General features: G+C 32.8%; 1 protein-coding gene across 3 annotated transcripts in view; it reads left to right on the forward strand.

The window, feature by feature from the left end:
- LOC149773294 (uncharacterized) overlaps positions 1-20515 on the forward strand; it is a 116532-nt gene extending 96017 nt beyond the window's left edge. For all 3 annotated transcript variants that reach the window (XM_089946509.1, XM_089946508.1, XM_089946510.1), the window contains 4 exons: positions 6785-6905; positions 8575-8611; positions 10670-10785; positions 14293-20515. In XM_089946509.1, coding sequence (XP_089802635.1) covers positions 6785-6905; positions 8575-8611; positions 10670-10785; positions 14293-14348 — 330 coding nt within the window. In that variant the 3' untranslated portion in view covers positions 14349-20515. The remainder of the gene's footprint in view (positions 1-6784; positions 6906-8574; positions 8612-10669; positions 10786-14292) is intronic.
- Positions 20516-20857: the final 342 nt, after the last annotated feature.

Here is a 20857-nt window from a genome sequence, read left to right on the forward strand (position 1 = left end):
TGAGAACTACTATGTCTGCTGTACAACACAATGAAAACTACCATGTCTGCTAAACAACACAATGAAAACTACCATGTCTGCTATATTACACAATGAAAACTACCATGTCTGCTGTACAACACAATGAAAACTACAATGTCTGCTATACAACACAATGAAAACTACCATGTCTGCTATACAACACAATGAAAACTACCAAGTCTGCTCTACAACACAATGAAAACTACCATGTCTGCTGTACAACACAATGAAAACTACCATGTCTGCTGTACAACACAATGAAGACTACAATGTCTGCTGTACAGCATAATGGAAATGTTAATGGATTACAAATGTTAATGGATTACAAACAGGGAAATGTTAATGGATTACAAATGTTAATGGATTACAAACAGGAAAATGTTGATGGATTACAAACAGGGGAATGTTAATGGACTACAAATGTTAATGGATTACAAACAGGGAAATAAATGTTAATGGATTACAAATGTTAATGGATTACAAACAAGGGAATGTTAATGGATTACAAATGTTAATTCATTACAAATGTTAATGGATTATAAACAGGGAAATGTTAATGGATTACAAATGTTAATGTATTACAAACAGGGAAGTGTTAATGGATTACAAACAGGGAAATGTTAATGGATTAAAAACCATATAGAAATATATACAGCAAGATATGAAGACGTAAAAGCAAAGTAGTACATGAAAGAGTCCAGTTGAAAATACACTAATAATGGCTACAACAAGAATGAAATACACACAATATTCCATCTGTCTAGATAAATAATTTTTAGCAGCATTAAGAAACAGCATTGGTTGAAACATAAAATGAGTTTATATTTGTTAATGATAGATACACTTTATAGAAACATAATGTGTTAGTAATGATGACTTTGCCATTTAATTCACCTGAACCACAATATTTTTTCTTTTTTTGGTTTCTGCAGTGATATTATTTGTAACAAATGTATATGGTCAATTTCATCAACAACAGAACAAACAGAACATTTATCAAGAATCTTTTCAACATTGTAATATTCCATATTTTCAGTTTGACTAATTGGTTAAAAGGTATCAAATTAGTACATTATATTATGTAGTCATCTTTCAGTTTAATTTGGAAATTGCCCAAGTTATCAATTGGAAGAAATTATCAAATCAAAAATGTTTTAGTGTTATGACATCTAACATTGATTTAGAAATTTTAGCAACTCTATAATTTTTAAGAGATTTCATTTGACTTTCTTGCATTGTTTTTATTTCTTTCATTGTCATCAGTTATGTTTATTTTTTGCTGTTATTTCTTTAAATTTTCCATTTATGATGGCTCTCTTTAATTATGTTTGTTCTCTTAACTTTAATTATGAATTGGTCTTATTGCTGGGTTTTTTTCTTCAACACATTGTGAAGCGTCACTTGGCTTGAATCCCAATCTTTTTCAAGTTGATTTTTGTCCATTTGTTTGCACTTTAAATAACTGAAGAGTTGTTCATGGTGGCAAATGTTTTGAACAGAGAGAATTTGACATCCTTCAAATTATGGTGACGATATGATCAATATACATGTTCAACAGAAATCAATGATTTTGTAAACCTTTCTAGTGGTTTTACACTTGTTAGCTTGATTAAAAAGCAGCAGTGACCATACCTGGTATTATTGATGATGTGATATTTTAAGTATTTGCTGGAAATATGATTTCTTTCCATGCTGAACATATTATTTTCCTTGTTTTTTGCATTGCATTGTTTGTCAAAAGTGTAAAACAAAGCAATGAATAAAACTTAGTAAAGCTTATGTGCACTAATTACCACTTATAACCTTTTACAAAATCTTACCTATGACAGTCCTAAAACAACTGAAATGTATAAAAATGATTGTTGTTCCTCATCATTTATATTTTTGGTTTAAATTGTCATGTGTCCATTACAAATATAGTTACTGGATTCATCAGCAGAAGTGACCATGACTATAATCATCACACCCCTTATTTTCTATATTACTATACCCTCATTTATGATCTAATTGTGTCCTCTACAATTTCTTCTTGTACTCTCTGAAATTGTCTCTTGAGCTTAATGATACCATTCTTGAGTTGCCTCAGTTTCATGGCAGGAATTATCCACGTTTAAATGAAATATGTTTACTGATTTTAATATTTATGGTATTATGATTTTATAAGTGCATATAGAAAACACCGCAGCTAGATGTTAAGTGTCACATTGCCCTGTTTAGTTGATTCTGCCAAGCATTTACATTATGCTAAGATTTGAAACTTTTCCTTGAGTCATCACTGTCAAATTTTAAGTTGTAGATGTTTAATGTTTTGTCTGCAGACATTTTTTTTCCAGCACAGTAAATTGTGTCTTGTTAAATTCATACGATATGTGACTGCATTGTGTTAACCTGGTAAATATATTAAACTGAGTTGCATGACAAGGGGAGATACTTTACTTGTAATCTTTTTCACTATATAATCCATTTATATATGATAAAATGTTAGCTGTTGCTCCCCTAAGCAACTAATATTAAATTGACTTTTCTTATGAAATATATTGATTCTTTACATATTGATTCTATCAACTTCTGTAATTTCTTGTAACCTATCTCTTGATGTTCACTATGGCTCTAGACTGCTGCTCTGCATTGAAAATGGTTTTTAAGGAGAAAGCATTTAACAGGGTTTCCTCACTGGTTATCCTGGATATCTTTTTTAATAGGTCTTGTATATCTTAAATATTGTTGAAGTAATTTTTATTTGCCTTAAGTTAATTTTTGTATGTTTGATGGTGGTAATATAGGTTACAGAATATACAGCTTGGACTTGCTTCAAGTGTGCACCTATCAAAGGACTGTAAGCTTCGCTTGGTCAGTTTCATATCTTGGCCTTCAAAGGTACATTGGGAAATATATAGTGAGCCAATAATTTAAAAAGGAATACTTTTTATGTATTTTAAATATTGTTAAAGTAATTTTTATTTGCCTTAAGTTAATTTTTGTATGTTTGATGGTGGTAATATAGGTTACAGAATATACAGCTTGGACTTGCTTCAAGTGTGCACCTATCAAAGGACTGTAAGCTTCGCTTGGTCAGTTTCATATCTTGGCCTTCAAAGGTACATTGGGAAATATATAGTGAGCCAATAATTTAAAAAGGAATACTTTTTATGTATTTTTTATTTCATTTTTTGCACTTGCAGAAGCTTTGGAAACCTTTATTTTTCCTATTATACTAACTGCTAAAAAAAGCTCAGGCTCATTTTATAAGCCTACATTTTGCAAAGTATTCCTAGCTATGCTTCAATCATGGTACATGGCATAGTGATATGCCAACTTTTTCTCCATTGGTGATGTTGTCAATGCAAACAAATTCTCCTTATACTTGTTCCTCTCTCAGAATTACATAATATCATAAAATACATAGAACATAATAATAAGAATAAGAATTCTTTATTTCAGACTACAAAGTCCATACCTCTAAATTAAAACATAAAGTAAAAACACTGTAAACATAAAAGAACATATATATCATACATACAAGTATACAGATACATCTACAACAATTAACTGCACCCTGCATTGTTAAGAATAAAATTAAATGGCACATTTAAAGAGTAATTTATTCCATCTGCTAATAATATGAGAATTTAAATGAATGTCATAGTTCCAAAGAGATTTCAATATACAGTTCTTACTATTAGATATTCTTGTCATCATTGAGAAAACATACTCTCTCATTACTTCATCCAGACTGAATACATTATAATTTACAAACATGTTTGGAGGCACTGTTCCATCTAAGCAGACCTAACAAAAAATGAAGACTATTAGTATAACCAATAACTAGTTTTCTTTTCATACATTCACTAAGGTTTGTCCACAGAGGAGCACAATACATAGTGCAGCAATAAGATTTTTTGAATAATCTAATTTTGATATTCAATGAACAGTTCTTAAGTTTACATAGAAACATGTTTGTTTGAGTACACAAAAACTGGTAATGTTGAGGCATCATATCTTCATTATCCAACTGATTGGATTTCAAAACATGACTCAAATACGTATAACTGTTGACATATGTAAGAGCATTGCCGTTAAGATGTAGAGGGGGAGGAGATGGTAATTTGAAAGAAGTTGTCTGATTTTTTCTGTATTATTGATGATGTCATTCTCAAATGCGTATTGTTCACATATCTTTAATAATTTTCCTTAATCCTGTGATAGAAGTACTTATCAATGACATATCATCAGCAAAACTAAAATTATTAAGAAACAACACATTTGGTGGCAGACATGACTCCACGTGACACTGACTGAGCTGACCATTTAACTCATCTCTCTCTCTGTCTCTCTCTCTCTCTCTCTCTTCTATATATATATATATATATATATATATATATATATATATATATAAATAACAACAGAATGCACGTACCTGATATTTTTATACTTCCATTTTCCATGTGGTTTATGAACTTTGTGTTGCATTTGTAACATTTTCCAATTGCTTGAACCATCCAAATTCCAATTTCTGTCATACTGTGAGCACTTAATATTCAGAATGTGTTATTAAATTTATTAATTTATTATCAAATGTATATCTTTACATCATCTTATTCACGTAAATATTTTTCCTATATCAGTTGATTATTGTTAATTGTGTAGTAATTCTTTTCATCTTTTCAACTGAAGAGTTTTTGGAACTTTTAAAATTGAACATTTTTTCTAGGAAAAATGCATAATTGATTGCATCATTCAGTCTTTTACACTGTATTGGTTTCTTCAGCTGTGTTGAGATGTGGATGTAATTAATGTAAGAGTTTTTAATGTTGTCTCTTTTCATGTCTTATGTTATTTCATTTATCAACCAGCTTGGACATTGCCTTTGGTTATATACTCAATTCAAATTTACATGTTGTTTAACTCCTTCAGTATCTAATCCCCATGTTTTATGTCATATTGTAGACAATCAATACCCTTCAGCAACTCATAATAGCTTTTGTTACTAAAACTTTACACCAGTGACCTCTCTCTTCAAGTTTAGTAAGCTGCCATACAACCAAGAATTGCTTGCCAGACTTTGACTATTTACTGGATAAGGTTAGGATGTTTGTCCTTTTGCAAATCTTGTTTTTTTTTCTCAATGAGTTTCAAAGGCTCAGTTTTCATGTAACTGAATAATAATAATAATAATAATAATGGTTTATTTATATAGGGTGACTCATTAGTCAAGGACTATTCTCCCTTGAGGCCCTGTTAAGGAGAGTATGACAATGCACATTATATGAAGATAGCAATAATTACTGTTTATTTTAACATGTTTAGCATTAAAATACTAAATTCCATTATCTATTAGAAACACGTACATGCTTATGATAACTCTTCTTAAATACTCTAATATTTTCAGCAGATTTTACATGTAGTGGAAGCTTATTCCACAGAACTGTACCAGAGTATTTAAAACTCTTTTTAAATTGCTCTGTTCTTGGTTTTGGTACTAGAAGGTTTCCATGTGATAAAGTTATGCATGCTGCTCATTTTTAAGTTGATAAATCCTGTCAAGCTCAGATTTAGCACAGTTTCCCCATACATCTGAATAATAATCCATTGTTGGAAGAATATATGACTCGTAGTATAGATTTCGAGTTTCCATAGGTAAATATTTCTTGATTCTGTTGAGTAGGGCAATTTTGGATGACAGTGTTTTACAAAGCTTATCAATATAATCATTCCATGATAAATTATTAACTATGGTCACACCTACAAACTTTTCATGTTTGACATTTTCTAATGGATGATTATTTATTGTAAGAGATAGTTTTTGGTTCCCTGACTTGTGTAGCTTGTGTGATGTCCCCAAAATATATTGATCCATACATTTGATTTGTCATTTTCCTTGGTCGCTTTAACTGTAGTCATGTCACTTGATGGGTGGTGAATCTTATTGTATCCCTTAGTACTGGTGAAATGCCCATTCATTTGTTTGGCTCCATTTGGAGTGAAATACTCCCACAATATATTATTCAGGGATAAATAAACATTTCCCTATGTTTTGTTGAATTAAAATTAAAAGTGCAGTGTTTTACTCTTTCAAATAAAAAACAAAACTTTTCTTTTGTTGAAATCTCATCATATTTTAGCCTGGCAGGCTTCTGTCTTTGAAAGGTTTGCTGATATATCATTTATGTTGTGTTATTTTTAGCCCAAGCTACTTTGTGAAGCAGTGTATCAATGTTAGAATGTATTTTATCCATCACTGTATTTTCATATGCTTGCATGTCAACAGTGTCAGCATGCTTTTGGTCATTCATTTGACTTACAGAGACCTTTCTGTATAAAACAATCTGTTTCTAGCTTGCTTGTGTATTGTGTTAGCAGATTGTTCTTTGAATCAGTCTTTCAATATTGCCTATTTTATTTTAATTTTCTTCAATATAATTTGTTTCCAAAATTGATTTATATTTTTCTAAGCAACTGTATTTTGAAAAGTGTTTCAGAAGTGTTGTAAATACTGATCATTTTCAGCCAGAATGGTATATAAATATCCAAAGAAAGTTGTTTTGAAAAATTACCTTTAGGTGGTTTAATTGAGCCATATGGAATTCCATTGAAAACTGCACTTTTATTTTCAACAATTTGCAACTGTGTAGCAGGAAGTGAGCCAGCTATGGCTCAACTTGTCTACAGAAGATAAGCTGATATACCCCATCATTGTAATTTTTATTATTATTAACAGAAATGTCTCTGGCTCTTTTCAAATTCTCATCTTTTATGTATTTAGGCCCATTGCAGCAAAGGTCCTGAATACACCAATACTGCTTTCAGGAGTGATATCAGCACCACAGATTATGAAGCTTTGCAATCAGATCAAATAGGGTCAAGGCAGTATGAAGCACTTAATGGTAATGCCTATTTTTTGTAATTATTACATTGATATAAAGCACATAATGGTAATGTCAATTTTTTGTTATTATTACATTAATATGAAGCACTCAATGGTAATGTCTATTTTTTTTATTATTACATTAATATGAAGCACTTAATGGTAATGTCTATTTTTTGTTATTATTACATTAATATGAAGCACATAATGGTATTGTTTATTTATTTGATTAGTCCATTACTAAGACCATAGACCGCTATGGTGGCCTAGTTGTTAGAGCATCCACCTCAGATGCGGGAGGTTGTGGGTTTGATCCTTGGCCGAGTCATACCAAAGACTTATAAAAATGGTACTAACAGCTGCCTCGCTTGGTACTCAGCATTAAGAGGTTAGTGTTAGGACTGGTCAGCCTGGTGTCAGGATAAAGTGACTGGTTAGGACATCATGCTACATGTCTGTGGCTATGATGTGTCATCATGCCCGAGTGCTACACATCACCGTGAACTGTCACACTGTAGACATTGTAGCAATGTGACTGAATTATTTTTAAAGCTACGTTAAAAATCCAAATCACACACACACACAATATGACCGTTGAGTGTCATCATTGTCTTTCATTATTACATTAATGTTGCCATCATATTAATGCTTAACATTTCCCTCCAATTTATTGTATAAATATTGATTAGCATTAAGACAAGAGATATGGGTGTATATGGTAGTTTTAGTTTAAAGGATTTTATGCGGTCAGATATGGTAATGTTAGAACCATTAATCCTACCTAGTTCACATCTGATACTGATAAAGAATCTGTCCCATAGGAGTCTGTATTTTGTCATCACTGATAAACTATTGCCCTGGTGTAAAATTACCAAATTGTTCTCTGTAAAGGGCAGTCATCTTGGGTGAAGATTAAAAATTGGCTGGGATGTCAGATGTTATTGTTTGCAACTTTTGTACCCCATAACAATTAACAAGATTGTAGAGTGTCCTATTTGTCTAAGTGTCTTTTATTACAATAATGACTGTAGTCATATTTATTTTATTCATGACTGTATAGTAGCATTTATTACATTTATGACTGTATAGTTGTATTTATTACATTCATAACTGTGTAGTCATTTATTACATTCATGACTGTGTAGTAGTATTTATTACATTCATGACTGTGTAGTCATATTTATTACATTCATGACTGTGTAGTCATACTTATTACATTCATGACTGTGTAGTCATATTTATTACATTAGTGACTGTGTAGTAGTATTTATTACATTAATGACTGTGTAGTCATATTTATTACATTAATGACTGTGTAGTAGTATTTATTACATTAATGACTGTATAGTACCTCTTCAAGAAAACAAAGTTAAAGTTTATAAATAATGATTACCTCTTATTTTTGTTACTGAAGTATATTTTACTTTTTATTTAAAAAAACATGCAATATTAGGTCAAATTATTGAAACGTTATATAAATGAAATAATGTTATATGTAGTATAATTAACATATCCATAACAAACATTGGCATATTATAAATAACTATGTCTCATTAAGAAATCTAGAGCATGTATCATTGATGTGTTTATTCCAGTATGAGTAATGTTATTCCTAGCCAAATAACACTCTTAAAACTAAAATAAAATCAAGGCTTCTATATTTTTGCACATTTTAATTTCTTTTTCAGATCCAGAATCAAAATTAAATCAATCCACTGATATCAGGTGACTAGTTACAGATCTATCCATCTATCTATCTCTCTACCTACCTACCTATTATCTATATATCTACCTACCTACCTACCTACCTATTATCTATCTATATATCTATCACAAATCTCTTTTGTTATGTCACTGATTATCATGGTTTATTACACATTAAAATCCAGGCATCCATTTCCCCATCCATATATACATGTTAGAAAAGAATGCTGTTGAAGAGATTTATTTTATTTAGTGAAATGAACAATTTTCCTCAGCTTCTACAACATGGATATCAAGGCCAATGCAATGGCATTAATGCAGCCATTGTTTTAAAGATGGAGTAGCACACTATTTTGAAGGTCACTTAAAACTATATGCAGCATTCCTGTACAATGCAAAGGCCTTCATTACAGTATGGCTTGCTGGTGATTTTTATAAGCTTTACTCTCTTGTAGTGAAAGGAAAAGTGTGGAGATTAATTGGTAGTTATTTTTTAGTTGTTATAGACACTCATTTTGCTCAGTGCCAGTGATCGAAATCATACTCAGTAAACCAAGGGGAAGGTCATGGAAGAATGTTTTCAGTGTGGCTATCCTTAATCATGATAAATGACTTCATATCTTTATTGGAGCCAGGGATTGGAGCCAGTAAAGACTGGAATACAAATTGGTACTTTTAGCATCCCTTGTGCTCTGAAAGCTGATGATATGACCCTGTTATCCCCATTAAATAATGGTATTCTGCTTTGAATCCTTTACAACTCCGCAACAAAGTGGACACTGCAGTAATATCATATTTTCAAAGAGAAAAGCTACTGCCAGAATCCTTGTTGATGCCCAGAGACAAGCAGATTCCTGTCATTTTATCAAGAACATATGCTGGGGTTGCTCTTTCTTCAGACCTTTCTAATGCTGTTGCAGTGAAAATTGCTGCTGAAAAAGAAATGTCAGCATTTTACTTCCTTGTAGTGATTGGATTAGGAAGGAATGTTATGAATCACAGTTAAATGTGCTAAAATCTAACAACAATAGTTTTGCTTGATATGATATATAAAAGTGAATTCTGGTCAAACTCGACTCATTCACTGATATATGACCTAGACGTTTGTCAAAGACAAATTCAACATCTCATCTAAGGATTAAACAGTAAGCAGTCTTGTATTGTTGTAAGTTGAGGGATAAGTTGATAAAATTAAATTAGGTTCGATTTTTTTTTTTAACAATTCATTAGCATGGAAAATTGTGTTCAACAGAAAAATCATTGATTTTGCAGACAAGGGGTGTGAGAACATTGGTTTTGTTAAATATGTATACTGTGTTCTTGTGAAATTCCAACTTGGAGGCTTTTTTTACTTGTACATTGTTATGAATCTAGGTCTTGTACTATGTAAAAGAATGAAGCAAAATCAAAGATTTTAGTAAACTCAGCAAATAATTTATTTCCTCTGAATACAAAGGAAAATTAAAAGGACACAGTATTGTGAAATAAATTTTAAAAAATCCTGAATGTCCTATCACAGTTCCAAAAGTCACAAATATCATAATGTATGTTCTGAATTAATTCCAATAGCCTGAATGAGTTCTCGGTACTCCAAATGTCAATGAGCACTTCGTAATTTCAATCATTTACTGTTGTGTTCAGATATAATTTGAGAGAAATCATTTATTTAATTTGTTCATTGGAATTACAAAGTCCTCATTGACTTTTCAAACTAAAATACTCCTTTGGGATTATTTTGTTAATTCGTTCAAAGTGATTCTGGATTATGTTCTTGTTATACATCAAGATTAATGGTTAATCATCTCATTGAATATTGTTGGAACATCAACACATTCAAGATTATTGAATTCACTTGGAATATTCTAAACTTTTGGATTTATGATAAAACATGTAATATTTTGGGGGATTGAATTCACAATACTGTAAGATCCTCATAAAATATCACTTTTGTAATTTATATTATTGTTGAGATTCACACACACACACACACACACACAAACACTACATGTGACCTTATGTTAGTTTGTACAGAACAAATGCAAATTCAGAAATGCTTAATTGGATTATTGTTGCTTTCAGTATTTCTTCAGATCCAAGACTACTAACTGGTGAAATGTTCTATGATAAACTTCAACCATGTGATAATAATCAAGGCCATATGTACAGCTCTCTAAGTTCTCCAAGACATGATGATGGTAAAATTAATTCTCTTAATTATGTAAGACAGTTTTACCAAGGCCATACATACAGCTCTCTAAAATCACCAAGACTTGATGGTGGTAAAATTAATTCTCTTACTTATGTTAGACAATTTTATCAAGATCATACATACAGGTCCTTAAGTTCACCAAAATTTGATGATGGTAAAATTAATTCTCTTAATTATGTACGGTAATTATGTCAAGGCCATACATGTAGAGACTTGAGGGTAAAACTGAAGCATGTTAGGCATTCTTACAGCCATGGGGAACACCTTACAGTATCTTTCTTTTATTTACCGACTTTAATATTTATTAAAATCCAGAATATGATTGGTAGTAACAATTTAAATTTAAGCAAAGGAATTAATTTATGGTGAATGTTTGGGGTAGACCCTCCCTCACAAGAGTACATTAATTAGACATATTGTATGACTGCCTGGACTACAGCTGTTCAATTTTGTATTGATTGTAGCATTGTTGGCAGATACTTCAAGACCTTAAAGTTCTGTTGATCAGATGTGCATCATGATTCTCATCCCTTCTGCTTGAAAATTTAATTCTCTGAATTATCTTTTTCTTGTATTGCTTTAATAAATATATTTAGTTATCTAGCATAGATTGATAAGTGTAACACCATAATAGATGAAACAGACTGCAAGCACGATGATTAATAAGTTATACGCCATAATAGATTAATGGACTGAAAGTGCAATCATTAATACATTATACAACATAATGGATTAACGGACTTCAAGCACGATGATTAATATGTTATACACCATAATAGATTAACGGACTGCAAGTGCGATGATTAATACATTATGCAACATAATGGATTAATGGACTGCAAGCGCGATGATTAATAAGTTATACACCATAATGGGTTAACGGACTGCAAGCATGATGATTAACAAGTTATACACCATAATGGATTAATGGACTGCAAGTGCGATGATTAATACATTATACACCATAATGGATTCACGGATTGCATGTGCGATGATTAATAAGTTATACACCATAATGGATTAATGGACTGCAAGTGCGATGATTAATAAGTTATACACCATAATGGATTCATGGACTGCAAGTGCGATGATTAATAAGTTATACACCATAATGGATTCATGGACTGCAAGTGCGATGATTAATAATTTATACACCATAATGGATTCATGGACTGCATGTGCGATGATTAATAAGTTATACACCATAATGGATTAATGGACTGCAAGTGTGATGATTAATAAGTTATACACCATAATAGATTAACGGACTGCAAGCACGATTATTAATAAGTTATACACCATAATAGATTATTGGACTGCAAGTACGATGATTAATACGTTATACACCATAATAGATTATTGGACTGCAAGCACGATGATTAATAAATTATAAACCAATACAGATTAATGGATTGCAAGAGACAAGACCAATCAGCTGGACAACAAGACCTATTGATACAGATACATACACACCAAGCTTTCTTACATCTTTGTACTTGCCAGACCAAGATCCATTCATACAGATACATACACATCAAGCTTACATCTTTGTACTTGCCAGACCAAGATCCATTCATACAGATACATACACATCAAGCTTACATCACTGTACTTGCCAGACCAAGATCCGTTCATACAGATACATACACATCAAGCTTACATCCTTGTACTTGCCAGAGCAAGATCCATTCATACAGATACATATACACCAAGCTTTCTTACATCCTTGTACTTGCCAGACATGTCTGCGAGTTGAAAGGTTTTGACTAGCATATATTCTAAGCAACCAGACATTGGTCTTAGGATATTCAAAAGTATCATTATATGAAATTGTCTTTGATTTTTTATCCTCATCTAGTTAGATGATCAACAGAGATGTCACTGACTAAGCTTGTTATAGCTTAACTGCCTAATGGGCTATACTGCTACAGTCAGTTGGTTTAAACAAGTGGGAAAAGGTGACTTACTCCTTGGAGCAAACAGTAGTGTAGTACATTTCAAAGACTGGGTTATCAAAAAAGATGCTTGTTTATTATTCTTTTAAAAATTAATTTTTAAACATTTTGAGGCTTGTTTTTTTTTTTTTTTAAATTGGTAAGCTTATATATGCCTATATGAGACAATGATAAGTATCAGTTCTGGTTTGGAGCTTGAGAGAGTATTACTCACCATGTCAAAATCTAAGGGTATTAAAGGATGCAAACTGTAATTCTCAGCTGGTGTTTGATGACAAGGCTGGTGCTTGATGACAAGGCTGGTGTTTGATGACAAGGCTGGTGTTTGATGACAAGGCTGGTGCTTGATGACAGGCTGGTGTTTAATGACAAGGCTGGTGTTTGATGACAAGGCTGGTGTTTGATGACAGGCTGGTGTTTGATGACAAGGCTGGTGTTTAATGACAAGGCTGGTGTTTGATGACAAGGCTGGTGTTTGATGACAAGGCTGGTACTTGATGACAGGCTGGTGTTTGATGACAAGGCTGGTGTTTGATGACAGTGATTTGCTGTTCTTTACCATATAGCAGCATGTTGATGTAGATAGATCCCATTTTAGGACCCTCTGCAATGAGTTTCTTACAGCCATGGTCAACAGTGGTCACTTCAGGACCCTCTGCAATGAGTTTCTCACAGTCATGGTCAACAGTGGTCACTTCAGGACCCTCTGCAATGAATTTCTCACAGTCATGGTCAACAGTGGTCACTTTAGGACCTTCTGCAATGAGTTTCTCACAGTCATGGTCAACAGTGGTCACTTCGTGGGCATAGAACTGTAATCTGTACTGATGAAGTAAGGTAGCTAACAAAACTAGTTTAAATCAAAGGAGAGTACCAAAATATTGCTCGTTTCATACAATTTCACAGGTACATCCAATGTTAAGTATGGATCATGATCGTGGATTTTTACACAGGGTATTGCTTTCAATAAATAAATAAACATTAAGTCGATTTACCATGGTACAAATATGGCAACATCATATTTGGTCATAGAAGTACTGTGTAAATGCATTTTGTTAAAGAATTAAAACAGTTGTGGGGAACTTTGAAGCAAATCATAGGAATCAATGTATAGTTTGCTGCTGATTTGACCTATGGAGAAGTCATCACAGTTTTTATTTTCTATGAATACACATTAGAGTATTTCAATCAACAGGTTCATGTGTGTCATTAAGTCTGTTAAACTGGCGAGCTGCATCTAGGGAAAAAGAGAGGATCCCATATATAGGTTTATCAACACTTGCATTATTTACAAAAGTTGATATACATTAAAATTTAAGATGAAACTGGAAAACACCATAATATCCCCACCCTTTTTGTTTGATTAATTCCATGATAGTTATAGGGCCTGGCCTTTAAATGGGTTTTCTGGGAAAAATATGATTATTCATTTCTTGTCTTATAAGATGTCAAATTTTTCAATTTATGATGTCTTATAATTGATGAAAACTGAATGTTTTGTGCATAGTGCTACTTTTTAAATTTCTTCTTTTTTGCAGGTGAAAACAAGTTTTATGAAAATACTGTGATGTCAGCAAAATACATCCATGAATAGTGCCATGAGCCAACATTCTAGACAGACAGTCACAGGCACTCACACAGATAAATGTATGTGTGCATACATGTGTGTAATGAAATAGAAAGATCATAAAGCTTCCGTATGAATTTACTGTTGCTATGACTGAGAATCAATCAATCTATAATGTAATCATGGTAGATCTGTTGACTGTTTCATATTATTCACATGGAGAATAATTACCTGAATTTCACTGAAGTACTGCTGGTTTCATTCACAAATCTGTCTTTCACTAACACTCTGTAGTTATTTATTTTGTTCATTTCATAATAGGAACATGATAGCATACCAGTGGAAAGTGAACTACAGTATTACATGTAAATATTTTGTCAGCATAGCCTCCAGTATTAAGGAAACCATTATCAACTCTAATCTCAATGAACTGAGAAATTTCTGTTCAGAAAACATTCCACCTGACACAAAATTTATGAACTCTGCAATGGGAAATGAAAAGTTTTGAAATGTTCGCAAACTATTGGAGCAAGGAAATCAACAGGTCTAGATAATATTGGACTATGTCTCCTGAGGACTGCTGCAGATAAAATATCTGACAGCATAGCTTACATATGTAATCTAAACATAACTACATCACTGTTTCCCCAAACATGGAAACTGACAAAAGTTATCTCCAGTCACAAGTATGAAAGCAAAGAAAATGCCAATAATGACAGACCCATATCTATCTTACAAACTCTGTCCAAACTACTTGAAAAACGTGTTTATGAGAATTTTTAACTATAAAGTAATTCATACAGACCAATCAGTGTTCACACACTAACTCCTGGAGGTTTTTGTCATTTTCGCCTGAAAATCGAGTAGGAAATACATTTTGAAAGCTATTTCTGAATAGATCCGAAAACACCAAATCCCAAGTGATCTTTCAATAACATACTGCCTAGTTGTGTTAGAAACATCATTTTTCATTGGCTATTTGGCTCACACATGAGCAGAAGGGTAAAAGTTGGATTTTTTTTGTTGTGCTAAACGGAGCCATTTTTTTGTATCAAGACCACTCTTTACATCAAATGCCCATCTTATCCCCCTTTTTGCAAGGGTTCATCTGTCTGTTTGCAGTTCATACCGGTCTGCCTTAGATTTGAGACCAAAAAGTCTCAAATCCGGACACAAAATCGGATTCCGACCACAGGTCAATTTTGGGTAGAAAAAAACTCGGGTCCAAAAAATGAGGTTTTTTATCTGTATTTTGTAGTTCAACTAGATATTCCAGATTATTTGGTATCATTGTAGAGCTACATCTATCTAGCTTTCTATAATACCACCCACTTTAGTGTATCGTGCAAGACAGCCTTGATCTCACTGATAGATAGATCGATTACTGCCTTAGATCAGAGAAAATTAAGTTGGATCCATACAAGTTGGTCTTAGAAAAGCTTTTGACTTTGCTGATCATGATATTCTTATCAACAAATTGAGCATATATCAATTTGACAATTCAGTGATTGATTGGTTTACGTCATATCTAAGAATGAGAAAACAATGGCAGCTTTTCTAAAGAAGAACCAATTACATGTAGAATACCATAGATATCAGTCCTAGACCCACTGATTCTCATTTTGATAAATGATCTGCCACTAAAAATAGGCAACTCTATTTCATCTACTAACTTATATGCAGATGATACCACACTATCAAATTTCAAACAACTAAAATCAAACCTAGAAGCCTTACTTAGAATAGATTCCTGATGTATGGAAAAAGGCATGAAAGTAAATGTAGACAAAACAAAGTAAAAATGATTCAGACTAAACAAAAGAGCAAAATTGGAAAATAAAAATTTGAGCCTAAGTTGAATGAAATTTTTCTAAAGATTATAACTCATGAAAAAATCCTTGGAGTAATAGCTGACAACAATTTGTAATGGAATGAACATATTCAAGTCATATGTCATAAAGTCACTTCATGTTTGTGGTTATGTAGCAAGACAAGGCCATATCTATCAACTTAACCTAGGTTAATATATTACAAATGATATGTACAACATACCTAGACTACTGTAATGTTATCTGGGGAAAAACCTCTGACAAGAATATTTACAAATTATTCTGCTTGCTAAAAAGAGCTTACAGACTCCTCATAGATAAACATCCCAAACACAATGAATGATATTAAAATGCAAACAAGAAGTGAATAAATATTTTCTGAATAAACAATCAGACCCTATTATATCTCAGTCAGTGTCTGAATAAGCTAGTGTGGGGCCTGTAGCATATGTAATAAAGCTAGCGTGGGGCCTTTAGCATATGTAACAAAGGGGCTTTAGTGTGGGGCCTGTACCATATGTAATAAAGGGGCTCTAGTGTGGGGCCTGTAGCATATGTAATAAAAGGGCTCTTGTGTGGGGCCTGTAGCATATGTAATAAAGGGGCTCTAGTGTGGGGCCTGTAGCATATGTAATAAAAGGGCTCTTGTGTGGGGCCTGTAGCATATGTAACAAAGGGGCTCTAGTGTGGGGCCTGTAGCATATGTAATAAAGGGGCTCTAGTGTGGGGCCTGTAGCATATGTAATAAAGGGGCTCTAGTGTGGGGCCTGTAGCATATGTAACAAATGGGCTCTAGTGTGGGGCCTGTAGCATATGTAATAAAAGGGCTCTAGTGTGGGGCTTGTAGCATATGTAATAAAGCTAGTGTGGGGCCTGTAGCATATGTTATAAAGGGGCTCTAGTGTGGGGCCTGTATCATATGTAATAAAGGGACTCTAGTGTGGGGCCTGTAGCATATGTTATAAAGGGGCTCTAGTGTGGGGCCTGTATCATATGTAATAAAGGGGCTCTAGTGTGGGGCCTGTAGCATATGCAATAAAGGGGCTCTAGTGTGGGGCCTGTAGCATATGTAATAAAGGGGCTCTAGTGTGGGGCCTGTAGCATATGTAATTAAAGGGCTCTTGTGTGGGGCCTGTAGCATATGTAATAAAGGGGCTCTATTGTGGGGCCTGTAGCGTATGTAATAAAAGGGCTCTTGTGTGGGGCCTGTAGCATATGTAATAAAAGGGCTCTTGTGTGGGGCCTGTAGCATATGTAATAAAAGGGCTCTTGTGTGGGGCCTATAGCATATGTAATAAAGGGGCACTATATTTTATTTAAAAAAAACCAGATAAATATTAAAACACATAACTGTGTAACTTGCATAGTAAAGTAATTGTATCTTTTCATTTGCTATACAGCCAGATAATACGATAAATATGTCTGACATTTCATTCATAGTATTATTTACATGTAGCTAATTGATAGCTTGAAAGCATTTAGCGTGGGGCCCTTGAAAGTGCAGGGCCCGTAGCATATATTACTTTTGCTACTTGGATAATCCGTCACTGATCTCAATGAACTATTTCATGCTAGAAACCAAGGTAACACTCCCAGTTTAAGATGAAATTCAGCATACCACCTTTCCATCCCAAAATCAAATAAAGAACTCCATAAAGAAACTTTTCAATATTCAGGACCACTAATTTGGAAAAGAATCTCAGAGGAAATTAAAGAAAGTACAAGTAGAAATGCAATTAATTATAATCTAATATGGTGGATGAAAAGTTGAACTTGCTCGAGTTGACAAATACATTACAAATTAAAGAATAAATTCACTAACATTCCATTTTGTTGTCTCACTGCTTTTGTACTGAATATACACAATGTACCTAGTTGTACTGAATATACACAATGTACCTAGTTGTACTCTATATACACAATGTACCTAGTTGTACTGTATATACACAATGTACCTAGTTGTACTGTATATACAATGTACCTAGTTGTACTGAATATACACAATGTACCTAGTTGTACTGTATATACACAATGTACCTAGTTGTACTGTATGTGCATAATTTATCTAGTTGTACTGTATATACACAATGTACCTATATACACAATGTACCTAGTTGTAATGTATATACACAATGTGCCTAGTTGTACTGTATATGCATAATTTATCTAGTTGTACTGTATATACACAATGTGCCTAGTTGTACTGTATATAATGTACCTAGTTGTACTGTATATACACAATGTACCTAGTTGTACTGTATATACACAATGTACCTAGTTGTACTGTATATACACAATGTACCTAGTTGTACTGTATATACACAATGTACCTAGTTGTACTGTATAAACACAATGTACCTAGTTGAACTGTATATACACAATGTACCTAGTTGTACTGTATATACACAATGTGCCTAGTTGTACTGTATATAATGTACCTAGTTGTACTGTATATACACAATGTACCTAGTTGTACTGTATATACACAATGTACCTAGTTGTACTGTATATACACAATGTGCCTAGTTGTACTGTATATAATATACCTAGTTGTACTGTATATACACAATGTGCCTAGTTGTACTGAATATACACAATGTACCTAGTTGTACTGTATATACACAATGTACCTAGTTGTACTGTATATACACAATGTACCTAGTTGTACTGTATATACACAATGTGCCTAGTTGTACTGTATATAATGTACCTAGTTGTACTGTATATACACAATGTACCTAGCTGTACTGAATATACACAATGTACCTAGTTGTACTGTATATACACAATGTACCTAGTTGTACTGTATATACACAATGTACCTAGTTGTACTATATATACACAATGTGCCTAGTTGTGCTGTATATAATGTACCTAGTTGTACTGTATATACACACTGTACCTAGTTGTACTGTATATACACAATGTACCTAGTTGTACTGTATATACACAATGTACCTAGTTGTACTGTATAAACACAATGTACCTAGTTGTACTGTATATACACAATGTACCTAGTTGTACTGTATATACACAATGTGCCTAGTTGTACTGTATATAATGTACCTAGTTGTACTGTATATACACAATGTCCCTAGTTGTACTGTATATACACAATGTACCTAGTTGTACTGTATATACACAATGTGCCTAGTTGTACTGTATATAATATACCTAGTTGTACTGTATATACACAATGTGCCTAGTTGTACTGAATATACACAATGTACCTAGTTGTACTGTATATACACAATGTACCTAGTTGTACTGTATATACACAATGTACCTAGTTGTACTGTATATACACAATGTGCCTAGTTGTACTGTATATAATGTACCTAGTTGTACTGTATATACACAATGTACCTAGTTGTACTGAATATACACAATGTACCTAGTTGTACTGTATATACACAATGTACCTAGTTGTACTGTATATACACAATGTACCTAGTTGTACTATATATACACAATGTGCCTAGTTGTGCTGTATATAATGTACCTAGTTGTACTGTATATACACAATGTACCTAGTTGTACTGTATATACACAATGTACCTAGTTGTACTGTATATATACAATGTACCTAGTTGTACTGAATATACACAGTGTACCTAGTTGTACTGTATATACACAATGTACCTAGTTGTACTGTATATACACAATGCACCTAGTTGTACTGTATATACACAATGTGCCTGGTTGTACTGTATATACACAATGTGCCTAGTTGTACTGAATATACACAATGTACCTAGTTGTACTGTATATACACAATGTACCTAGTTGTACTGTATAAACACAATGTACCTAGTTGTACTGAATATACACAATGTACCTAGTTGTACTGTATATACACAATGTACCTAGTTGTACTGTATATACACAATGTACCTAGTTGTACTGTATATACACAATGTACCTAGTTGTACTGTATATACACAATGTACCTAGTTGTACTGTATATACACAATGCACCTAGTTGTACTGTCTATACACAATGTACCTAGTTGTACTGTCTATACACAATGTACCTAGTTGTACTGTATATACACAATGTACCTAGTTGTACCGTATATACACAATGTACCTAGTTGTACTGAATATACACAATGTACCTAGTTGGAGTATGTTTATTTAAATTATTTAAATTATTTTGCTTATTATGTCCATATATAAATATAGCTTAATGTCAATTCGTGTGTGTGTGTGTGTGTGTGTGTGTATGTGCATGTGTGTATTTGTTTGCAACTATGTAAAGTACTTTGAATTTAAATATGCATATAATAGACAGCCACAATGAGGATTAGTTCCATGAAATTAATTGTGCCACCCTCTTTAAATAAAGTTTTGTTATTATTATTATTCTTGTTATTATTCTTGTTATTATTATTATTATTTACTATAAAAGGATTCATGTTGTGAGCATGATACAAAACCAGTGGAGTGAACTATAGTAATACATATACTACAATAGGGTTCATCAAATGACCATGACGGTATACTAGTGGAGTGAACTATAGTAATATATATACCACAGTAGGGTGGGTTCATCAAATGACCATGATAGTATACTGGTGGAGTGAACTATAGTAATACATATACTACAAAAGGGTTTATCAAATGACCATTACGGTATACTAGTGGAGTGAACTATAGTAATATATATACCACAGTAGGGTGGGTTCATCAAATGACCATGATAGT

This window comes from Sinohyriopsis cumingii, unplaced genomic scaffold, assembly GCF_028554795.1.
Source record: "Sinohyriopsis cumingii isolate HCF-2022 unplaced genomic scaffold, ASM2855479v2 utg000695l, whole genome shotgun sequence".
In the NCBI taxonomy this organism is placed as follows: Eukaryota; Metazoa; Mollusca; class Bivalvia; order Unionida; family Unionidae; genus Sinohyriopsis; species Sinohyriopsis cumingii.